Raw genomic sequence first — 12,083 nt, forward strand, 5'->3', positions numbered from 1 at the left:
AGTATTACATAACAAGTATTCATCACGAAGGGTTAGGAAAAAGTTCTCTCCCCGCAACATATAAAGCAACGAATCAGATTTGCTACTAAGAAGATTTCAAGCCCGTTAAAGTACTTTGATGACGTTATATTTTCTGATGAGATGAAAATTATGTTGCACTATTACGACGGAACCCAAAAAATATGGCGCAATCCTCTCACAGCCCTGGAAAATAAAAATGCAATACATACTGTAAAGTTCGGAGAACTGTAAGTTATGGTATGGGCATAGACAAATGAAGTGTATAGACAAATGATTACTCATGTTGAGTGCTGTCAACAGACTCAAACCAAAATACTCAACATTTTTCGAAGTCGATTTTTGAGAAAAATTGCAAGATTTTCTTTTACATCTGAGTATGTAGATTTCGTCAAAAACTAACCCCATACAGTTTTTGTTAGAACAAAATGTTTTTAAAATTGTGTTTTTAATTGAATTGTTCTGAAAACGAAATCGATGTTAACTAATGAATCGTATAGACAAAGGATTACTCATTCGATTTGTTCCTAGGTTTTACCATTTTTGAGATATAGAAGTTCAGGTCACAGTTTTAGTTTTTTTGCTAGGTTTTCGCGAGTTTGCTTGAAAACGACAAGCATTGTCGAAATGGGACTAAAAAAATCTTATAGCTGTGAACATTTCGTAATTTTTTCCTGGGTTGTACCATTTTTGCGATATATAAGTTAAAGTAGGGAAATTGCAGTCATGACATTGTTTCATATGGAGACGATACAGTCAGTGAATTGTCCTAATCGGAACATCTATATCTTAAAAATGGTAAAACCTACAAAAAATATCATAAAGGACAATTTTGTAGAGAATTTTCGATGCTACAACAATTTCTTTATTCCATTTTGATAGGGCGTGAAAACCTAAAAACCCCCAAAAAATGTGAACTTTGACCGTGATTTATTTAAAAAGCGCTTAGGCGATTTTTTTATTCCCAGGTGTAAGCTCCTTTTATTTAATGTTGGTTCAAAAGCACCGCATCATGTTATATGCTGTTAAGCGACCCAAACAAAAATACTCAACGTTTTTCGAAAGCAATTTAAAAAAATGCAATATTTTGATTTATACATATACATACATATACATATACCACATACAGTTTTTGTTTGAACAAAATCTGATTACAATTGTATTTTTAATTCAGTTATTCTGTCAACGGATTTCGGAGGAAACATTGAAAAAATATTTAATCGACAACCTAAAAATTGGGTTTTTGGACACTGAAAATTATAAATTATAATATAAACTCTACCAAGACAAGACAGTCTAGACAGACGTAAATCTTATTTACGTAGGACTTGGTTGTTATACAACTACAACGAAGACATCGACACTAAAGTCCAAAGTCCAAACATTAACCCCATTGAAAATTTATGGGTTCATCCGAAGACAGAAGTCGGGAATAAGCCAGCCCACTAATATGAGAGACTTAATTAAGATCAATGGCACAAATATCAATAAAATATGACATTTCGAATTGTATTTTTTTAAATCCCATGTAATTGATGCCCAAAGTAGGTATACGTTATATTAAGACCAACTTTTTCTGAAAGTCCCGATACGATAAATGTTATACAAATAAAATTTGTATAACATTTAGATAACTAAAACAGTAATTTTTCGCAGAATGCTTTCTTCGGACATCCTCAATGTTCATGTGAAAAAGAATGACAAAAATCGACCAACCCTAAATATGTACATACAAAATGTATATGCAAAGTTTCAACACATGTGTAAAAACATATCGTGTAAAGTATCCATTACATATGTATATAACACATATTTTGCTCTGCAGAAAAATTGCAATTTTCAATACAGTTACTATTCAGTGAAAAAAATCTGCGTTTTTGAATAATGGTTATTGAATGATTATAGTATAGTAGATTTCTATTAACGCTGAATATTTTAAGAAAAAATAATTAATTAATGACCTGTTTCTCTAAAATGATTCGAAATCAAGTCCGTTCGAATTACTAGCAACCATTATCAATTTTTTGCATTTGTATGTAACATGCAAAAGGAAACGAAATAGGTCAATGGTTCCTTTCGATGATCTACATAGCATCACATTCTGAGTTCATTTATACGTGCCCGTCCATCAGTTAATGCACTTTTGTTGCATTTATTATCCTATCCGGGTTAAAATTTATGATGGTCGCAATTTTGACCAAAGGACTATAGCTATTGCTTTTGACGAGAATCAGTTGAGATTTGGATAAAGCTCCCATATATTCTCCCGATTCCGAATATTCTATCCACCAAACAACCAAATGTTAAAGGAATACGTAGCTTTAACAACAGTCGTTGAGAATATAGTTTTAAAAATACTACGGCCCACATTTTTTGAAAACAAAATTTTGCCGTTGATAGCTTCTAGCTACTTCTACGCGGCATCAATAAAGCAAAATTAACACAAATTGATTAATCGATTTATGTAGTTCTATTTGAAAACCACAGGTATGATTTTTAGAAAGAATATGTGGTAAAACCTTAAACTGTCGTACTTTACTTGATCAAGAATTTGTAAATAGGAACGGGTGAAACTATACTCTGTATTTCAATTTATTTATTTATTATCCTCCTTTATATTGGTGTGAATTCTCCGCTAACGAAGTAGCGGGCACTTGCTAGTATGTATATAAAAGAGCAGTGAGGTGAGGTATTCACTGACTGACTGACTGACTGATTCATCACCGCCCAGACGAAACCGCTGAAGCTAGAAAGTTGAAATTTTGGGTGTAGGTTGCTGTTGGTGTGTAGGGGTGAGATAAGGCTGGATTTTTGGAAATTCGACCCAGAAGTGTACGAAAGGTACTAAATATGGTACCCTTTTTATTAGGGAAACGGTAAGAGCTAGAATTCTGAAATTTGGAATGAGGGTAGCTGATGGAGATCTAGAAAGATGTACCAAAGGGTTTTTGGAAAATCGACCTCTAAGTGTACGAAAAGTACTAAAATTTACAAAATTTAGTACCAATTGTATATTTTGAACGGATATAGCTAGAATCATGGAATTTGGTATGGAAATCAAGGTTGGGAAGTGGTGTTGATGTAATTTAATTTTTTTTGGAAATTCGTATTTATGTGTACGAAAATTACTAAATGGTACTAAATTTAGTACAATTTGGATTTGGGTGAACGGATAGAGCTGGAATCCTGAAATTTGTAATGAGGGTCACTGATGGAGAGTAACAAAGAAAGGTTTTTAGAAATTCGAACTATAAGTGCACGAAAAGTACTAAATGGTACTAAATTTAGTACAATTTGGGTTTGGGTGAACGGATAGTGCGGGAATACAAACATTTGGAAAGAGGGTCATTGATGAAGAGTAACAATAAAAGGTTTTGGAAATTCGAACTATAAGGATACGAAAAGTACTAAATGGTACTAAATTTAGTACAATTTTGATTTGGGTGAACGGATTGAACTGGAATACAGACATTTGGAATGAGTGTCACTGATGAAGAGTAACAATGAAGGTTTTGTAAACTCGAACTATAAGGGTACGAAAAGTACTAAATGGTACTAAATTTTGTACAATTTGGATTTGGATGAACGGATAGAGCTGGAATCCTGAAATTTGAAATTAGGGTCAGTGGTAAAGAGTAACAAAGAAAGGTTTTTGTAAATTCGAACTATAAGTGCACGAAAAGTTCTAAATGGTACTAAATTTAGTACAATTTGGATTTGGATGAACGGATTGTGCTTGAATCCTGAAATTTGTAATGAGGGTCACTGATGGAGAGTAACAATGAAAGGTTTTTAGAAATTCGAGCTATAAGTGCACGAAAAGTACTAAATGATACTAAATTTAGTACAATTTGGATTTGGTTGAACGGATAGATCTGGAATCCTGAAATTTGGAATGAGAATCACTGTTGAAGAGTAAAAATGAAAGGTTTTTGGAATTCGAACTAAACTTATACGAAAAGTTCTAAATAGTACTAAATATAGTACAATTTAGATATGGGTTAACGAATAGGGCCGGAATCCTGAAATTTGGAATGGGGGTCACTGATTAAGAGTAAGAAAAATTTACCAAAGGTCGAAAAGTCCTAAATGGTAGTGAGTTTAGTATGATTTGGATTTGGATTTGAATCCTGAAATTTGGAATTAAGATTACTGTTAGAATATAGAATTTAGATATGGAGGAAGCTTTGGAAAATGGTACTAATGTGAACAAAGCAGTACTAACTGGTACGGAATTCGCTGTATTTGCGTGAACAGATTACTGTTGGAGTGGGGATTGAGGTAGTTTTGGAAATTCATACTTATGGAAAAGTGCTAAATGGAACTACATTGGCTATAAATTGGCGTTAGGTGAACGGATAGAGCTGAGATATGAAAGTACATTTTGGAAAATCGTGTACGAAAAGTGCTAAATGGTACAAAATTTGGTACCTTTTGGTATTTGCTATATGGTAGAGAATTTTGTACAGTTTGTGACTTTGTAAAGGGTAGAACTGGAATTTTGAAATTCGGTACTAGATTATCAATTGGTGTTTAAAGTGGAGGTAGGGAGGAGGTTTTGAAAATTCGTACTTATTTATACAAAAATACTAAATAGTACTATAATGGGTTTCAGGAGAACAGATAAAGCTGGAAAAGTGAATTGGGGTTAGGATATATGTTGAATATAAGGAAGTAATCTTTTAAACTACACTAAGTCGAGAGGTACCATTATATGGGGATATACGAAAACGTGGTCATTTTGGATTTTTATGGCCATTTTGAATGCCGAAAATTTAACGGACCTATTCGGGTTCTGGGCGAAACCGCTAAAGCTAGAACCTTGCATTGTAAATGTGCGTGATTGTTGTTCTCAAGGCGTGAGATAAAGTTTAGTGTTTGGAAATTCGTACTGGAAGGGAATGCTGTGTTAGTGTAGGGTTAAAACCAGGAGTCAAATCTGAAATTTGCAATATGATACGTAGTTTTGGAAATTCGAGATAAAAAATATGGTAGTTGTGGAGGGATGCGATATTTCAGATTTTTTTTTTTGTAAATTCTGACTACAATCGACAAAATATTGGTAATAAAAATAGGTCTTAGTACAACAGAATCTCCATATTTACCATTCCCGTATTAAATATTGTTTATATATATTTTGTTCCCTTTCCGCTTACGAAGTAGCGGGCATTTGCTAGTTACATACATACATATCGCTCATTTACTCAAAGAGTTTCGAGAAAAACGCGTTTTAAGTTGGCGACTGAAATTTGACTTCCCAACTTAAAAAGATTATTACACAAAAACTAAAATAACCACTTCGGTCATTTTTGCAAAAAGCCAGCGAGATATCAGTGATATATTTCGGTGCAAGATCAAGCATGTTTTAGTGCTTCATAAACTCAAAAAAGTTTTGAGTTGAATTATGCGAAACTCGTAGTAAATGAGCTATAACTTGTCGAGTTTTAGAGATATTAACATGAAAATTTAATACAATATAAAGTAGAAGTCATAGAAATAGAAATTGCTAACTCAGAAAACGCATTTTTTGAGTTATGCCACTCTTTGAGTTTATTTATTTATTTCATATATCAATATTTTAATATCAAAATGAAATAAACCTTATTTTATGCACAAATAAGCAAAAGTGCATTCATTCTCGCAACAGGAAATAATTTTTGAGAAAAAGGTTAAAAAATTATAACCCTAATGTACATACATAAAGCATTTGTCTATGATAACCTATACTGAACTCATTTGTCCCGTAATAGTTCACTTTATAAATATTTGTGTTGAGAAATGCGAAGTCTTGACAACAAATTTAATTATCACAATGAATAAATCAGTTATGAGTATTATTCCGCGTTTGATAAGAAAAATTATTATAGAAAATAACAAACAATGTCTAGTCGATTATTATTACATTTAAATTAAAATACTAATCATGCAGCAATGCATATTTGTATGGAATTTAAATAAAATTGCAAAAATGTAAATACTGATTTGTAAAATACAAAAACATATGAAAATGTTGTTGTGTTAGCGTTCAAATCCAAACTCATAACTTCCAAAGACTGTACTAAAAAGCGTTTGTCATAGAAGCCATGCAGATTGAAGGGACAAATATCTGTCGCTTTGAAAATACATTGCATTTGAGTTTGATTTCTAATGACAGAGAAGCCACTCCCACAGCCGATATGTCTGATGAGTAAAACCGGTCACATAATGTAGTGGTTGTGTGGGTTCGAATCTTCGGCTTTTCACTTGGAAAAACGTCAATCAATCGAAAAAATATACATTAAAATTATCTTCCCCTAACAGACAAAATTTCAAATTATTATGTTTCTCGCCATTCTTTTGACTAGCTCAGTCCCCTTTCCAATTTATTGTATTAAGAAACTTTTTCTATTATTTCACAAAAGCCGATAATATGGGTTTCCTTTGTATTTGGAAAGCGAGGATACCAAAAGTGTTGCAATGAACAAATATTCGAGTTAACGGAATACATTTTATTTAAAAATTTGCCTATTAGGACGAAGATCATTTTAATATTAATTTTTCATTAATTTCTCGTTAGAGTCTAGCTTAATGACCCATGAATGTTTTGCAAGTGAAAACGGAAAGCCGACGAAACCAAACAACCACCATTATTTGGCATGTTTCGCTGTTGGTAGCAGCTCATCAGACATATCGGCTGTGGAGTGGCTTCTCTGTCATCAAATTTTTCATTTCACAAGTTGTTTTTTACAGTTATGAGTTTTTTTCTCATTCAACCTGACTTTCCACGACAAACGCTTTTTTAGCGCAGCCTTCGGAGTTTATGAGTTTGTTTCTGAATTCTAACACAATAATGAACTAGTAAAATTTTCTCATCGATTGGACAATAAATGTTACAATTTCGTGAAAGTTCACCTTTGGCCCCCCTTCAAATAACTATGAAAATTTTGAGGCCCCAGTACACAGTGGATGCTCCCAACGACAAAAATCAAAAAATTCATGTCGTCATTTTAAAAATTTAAAGATGCAAATCGCTTCAAAACATTCCAAATTTTTCGAAACTCAGCTTATTTTTTCCATTTTTCGCGGTTCTTAAGGAGAAAAAGCGATTGAAAAATAAAAGGTTTTGGGGGTATACAATTTATTAAATATTTTTTTCTTGTTTGGGACACCCTAATGTTGCAACGTGTGAATTTTCCCCGCACTGAGAACCAAAAATACATAATTACAGGTAATTCTGCAGAAAAAAGGTGATTAAATCTTATAAAGTACGGAAAAATATATGGTAACCCTATGGAGGCTGTGGCCAAAAGTGGACCAATGCCACATTTATTTATAAAATCATGTTCTAAACTTTGAGTTCACTAATAAAGCCTAATCCGTTTAGAATTTGTTAAATATCTGTAAAATACATTAAATCGAGATAGGAATCATATATGGGGGTATAGCAAATCATGGACCAACATTGACAGTTTCCCGCGGGGAGGTTTACTATGCAATAACAACTCCTAGTACCGGATTACAGCGAATTCGGTTAAACAATATGTTGGCAACAGTAAAAATACTTCAATTCAGAATGATTCGTTAGATGGGAACCACGCGAAATTTTGGACCTAGGAGTCCAATATTTTTGTTAGAGTGTTTTTAAGTCACTGTGACCCATTGATAAAAATTTCAGTTCGATATATCATCTAGAAGTATTTTTGTCACACCTTCCCATGTAAGTGTCACCACTGTGCAGTGGCATGTGTTAACATATTCCGATTCTGCTCGAACTTTGGCAATCTTAAAATCTAACAAAACTAAACACTTTGGTGGGTATCGCATAAAAAAATCCGACATTCCTTTGAGTTAAAAGGAGTCTAAGATACATCAATCGATTTCAACGATTTCAAGAAAATCTACTGAATTTTTGTCGAGTTCAAATACAAAGTACATTAAAAATATTTTTTAACAAAAATAATATGTATTCCATAAAAACAACTGACAGAATCAGCTCGGTGAAAACATTTTATATTAAATAAAAATAATAAATAACAATGATCGATGGAATTAAAAGATATAATTGGCAGAATATCTATATATTCATTGCCATAAACTAGAGGTGCTATGGCATAAATCTCAAAGTGAACACATCGCAATAAACGTTGGAAATAATGTTCGAGTTCATTGACGGACCTAAGTCCCAAAACCGTTTTGGGAGTTATATCCTGGTACCCAAATTTGATAATTGTAACTCAGAAGTATAGTAAAATTTGATTACCATATATGTATATGTATCTGTAACGTAACAATTTTCCCCCAACCAGTGTAATTAATGTGGCACTAAAAATTTCTTACAACGTTTTTCTAGGTCGGCAAGATAAGAAGGGTCCTGAAACCTATATAGATCCAGCTATGATTGGTGTTCTAGTTGGCATGGCCTTAATGTTCATTATCATTTGTGTTGTACTTCGCCTGTTTAGTCAGTAAGTAATCCTGTCCACACTAACTTTCATACTGTATACAAATCCTTTGAATTATTTATTACATTTATCACAGGGCTCGTTGGCGTGAAAACCGGACTATTTTCAATACTCCAAATCCAAGACTCATGAATGTGTCCTTGCTGCGCGAAAGTAAGCTGTTACATGGACAGGAACGGAGAGGATCTCGCATGTCCGTTAGGGCACCATCTCGACAACCAAGTATGGCTTCTTTACGTCCACACTCACCAAACCCATCGTTAGGTAAGGCAGGTTCGTATTCAATGCACCCCAAATGCACCTAATTTTCTCTTACAATGCAGCTCACAACAATTCTCCCTTTTCCGTCGTCGTTTTATTAGCATTTATTTTTGATCACAAAACAAAAAATTTGTTAATGCTTAATTCTATGAATGTATGTATGTATGTACATAAAACAGGAAACTGCGCGCATGATCAGTACCATCCATCCAGCATCAAATCCACTGTTTCAAAATAATGTGTATATGTCATGTACTTATATACAAATGTATGTGTGTATACATTATGTGTATAATAAACCGAGATAATAACCAGAATGACAGTATGGTCAATTGGAAAACTAACGCGAGGAATACCTCAAATAAAAACGTTTGTAACTGCAATAAGCTACAAACACATGTAAATATTTGGCATATAATACATTGTCAATGCCAAAGTGCAATTCATATTTCAGGGCACTAGTTTACAGATCACTGACCAATTGCGAATATCAACCGAAAATGATTCTAAAAGGAGCTGTTTTTGTTCAGAACCTCAACAAGAAAATAACGGTCAAATAAAATGATGATATTTAATTATGTTCAAAAGGATGGAACAAATGCAAAGGCATACAGATTTGGATAACACGGTGCTCTTGAAACGATTTTAAATGGAAGGTGCTTACACCTTGGAAGTTTTTGCGGATTCTAAAACTACAATGTTCATAGAAGAGAAAAATCAAAAAAACGAAAAAAAATCGCTTTTTAAATAAATCGCGATTTACATTTTTTAGGGGTTGTTTAGGTTTTCACGGTTTTGCTTAGAAACCGCAAGTCCTATTAAAATGGGACTAAAGAAAATGTTGTAGCTATGAAAATTCTCTACAAGATCGACTTTTTGTTACGCACCACAAGATTTTAGGTGTTGTAGTTGACAATGAACTATCATTTAAACAACATATTGATGCTTTATCTGGAAGAATTTGGTCTTTGCTAAGAAGGATATATGCTTCCAATCTATACATGCCTCTTCGGGTCAAAAAATGTTTAGCCAATGCCATGCTAATGTCTAACATATTATATGGTTTAGAAGTTGTCTCAGGCTGCGTAGGTATCCATCTTGCTCGTTTGCAGAGAGCTATGAATGCGGTTGTGAGATTCGTTTTCAACGTTCCCCGCTGAAGTCATATTTCTGAATACGTGAAACGTTTTCTGGGGTGTTCTTATGCTGACTTTGTATCTCTTCGTATCCTCTTAACCCTTTACAATATTATTAAGTCTGGAAAACCTACGTCCCTATATTCAAGCTTTACGTTTTTCCATTCAATAAGAAATACGCAGATAAATATTCCTATACTTTTTAGAAATACTTATGCAAGATCGTTCTTAGTTCGCGTTGCACGTGCCTGGAATCCACTGCCTTATGAACTAAGGATATTTTCTCACTCTAATAATATGTTTAGAAAGAAACTTCATACTCATCTAATTTCACGCCTAACTGTTTGAGATACAATTTTATCACTTTGTCTTTTTTTTCGCAACTACGTATTGTTGTTTTCATTTATTCAGTTACATAATTGTAACTTTTATGGGTTATTGTTCACTTGGCCATGACATTTTACATTTGTTTGTTTTTTTTATATATTTTTATGGCTGGGGAGCCAAGAATAAGGATTATAGATGTCAATAATTTTTATATTTTATAATGTAGTATTAAATACTCAGGATTTATATGCTAAGTAATACGTTTATATGGTCTTGTAGGCCTAGTATTACTAGAATGGATTTGAATAAATAAAATAAATTCTAAATTCTGGCGCCATATTCCAACAAATTACGAAAATGAAACTTGGAAATCAACTCTTCACCTCTCCTTCGGTGCAAATTATATAATTTATAAATGACGAAAAAATATCAATTAATTATACCAATAACATAGCGTATCGCAATCATAACATAAATTTCGTGGAATACAGTGCCCAGAGGAAGTGGTGTAGAATATCATATGTAGACATCGGATTTTGCATATTTGCATATTTTTTAATAATAAAGATACGAAGATTCTGATTGGAACAAAATTCGTTTCAAAGAAATCTAAATTCAATGGCAGGGTCCCTCCACCATAGGATGGGGGTATATTAAGTTTGTCACTACGTTTGTAACTACTCGAAATAATCATTGTAGACCCCACAAAGTATATATATTCTTGATCAGCGTGCAATTCTGCATCGATATAGCCATGTCCGTCCGTCTGTCCGTCTGTGGAAATCACTCTAGCGTCCGAACGGATTGACGTAGGTTGATGAAATTTTGGGAAAATATGTTATATTTACGTAGGACTTTTGGTATTGAAAGCGGGCTATGTAGGTCCACGCTTTCGTATAGCCCCCATACAAAATGACGCGTGACGCATCGTCGTTTTAAGGAATTTTTAAGATATTTGGCCCATTTTACCACCGAATTGGTTGTAATTTGGTACTTTGTGTCTCCAGAAAAATCCTACCAAAGTTGGGTTATATAGGTCCACGTTTTGGTATAGCCCCCACATAAGACCCCTTATAAAGTACGCGTCATTTTAATATATTTTGAATGTATTGGACCCATTTGACCACAGAATTGGTTGTAATTTGGTATTTTGTGTCTTCAGAGGCCAGAAAACATTCCTACCAAAGTTGGGTTATATAGGTCCACGTTTTGGTATAGTCCCCACATAAGACCCCTTATAAAGTACGCGTCATTTTAATATATTTTGAATGTATTAGACCCATTTGACTAAAGAATCGGTTGTAACTTTGTATTTTGTGTTTCCAGAGGATAAGAAACATTTCTACCATAAAATGTTTATATGGGTTCACGTGTTGATATAGCCCCCATAATACAATATCTCCCGATTTTCGATATTTTGAACGTTTTAGCCTCATTATCACACCGATATGGCTGAAATTTGGTATTTAGTCTTCTTTAGGCGTATAAAACTTTCCCCCAGAAATTTGTAGGTATAGGTCCACGCCATCATATAGCCCCCATAGAACGGTACCTTCCGAATTTCGGTATTTTGAAGGTTGTGGCCACATTAATCCACCGAAATGGCTGAAATTTGTGGTGGAGGGTATAAAAAGTTCGGCCCGACCGAACTTAACGCTTTTCTTACTTGTTTTTATTATTAACCTATTAAAAAATATAAAATTTGTTAAATTGTCAAATATTTTATGTAAAATTCAATATTTTCTTTGCCTTAATTTGTTGCATTAGTCTGGTTTTAGCTCAAAGGGAAAACATCGATGTCCAATTTTTTATGCGGCATTCCCCTAAAGTTGTTAGTTTGGTTAGATTTTAAGATTGTTAAAGTTTGAACACCATTGGAATATGTTAAGACATGCCACTG

At 33.5% G+C, this 12,083-nt stretch overlaps 1 protein-coding gene across 17 annotated transcripts in view; it reads left to right on the forward strand.

Moving 5' to 3' along the window:
- The window catches only part of jus (EB domain-containing julius seizure protein), a 58,276-nt gene that overhangs the window by 35,880 nt on the left and 10,313 nt on the right, over positions 1-12,083 (forward strand). For 9 of the 17 annotated variants that reach the window (XR_012409295.1, XR_012409294.1, XR_012409293.1 and 6 more), the window contains exons 5-6: positions 8,348-8,462; positions 8,536-8,732. Coding sequence is in view for 9 of the 17 variants with exons in the window: in XM_073963006.1 (XP_073819107.1) it covers positions 8,348-8,462; positions 8,536-8,732 (312 nt within the window). In the remaining 8 variants the exon portion in view is untranslated. The remainder of the gene's footprint in view (positions 1-8,347; positions 8,463-8,535; positions 8,733-12,083) is intronic. The other 8 variants (XR_012409299.1, XR_012409298.1, XR_012409300.1 and 5 more) reach the window with 1 other exon arrangement.

The sequence above is a fragment of the Musca autumnalis genome, unplaced genomic scaffold (assembly GCF_047663935.1).
Source record: "Musca autumnalis isolate F117 unplaced genomic scaffold, ASM4766393v1 scaffold_1, whole genome shotgun sequence".
NCBI lineage: Eukaryota > Metazoa > Arthropoda > Insecta > Diptera > Muscidae > Musca > Musca autumnalis.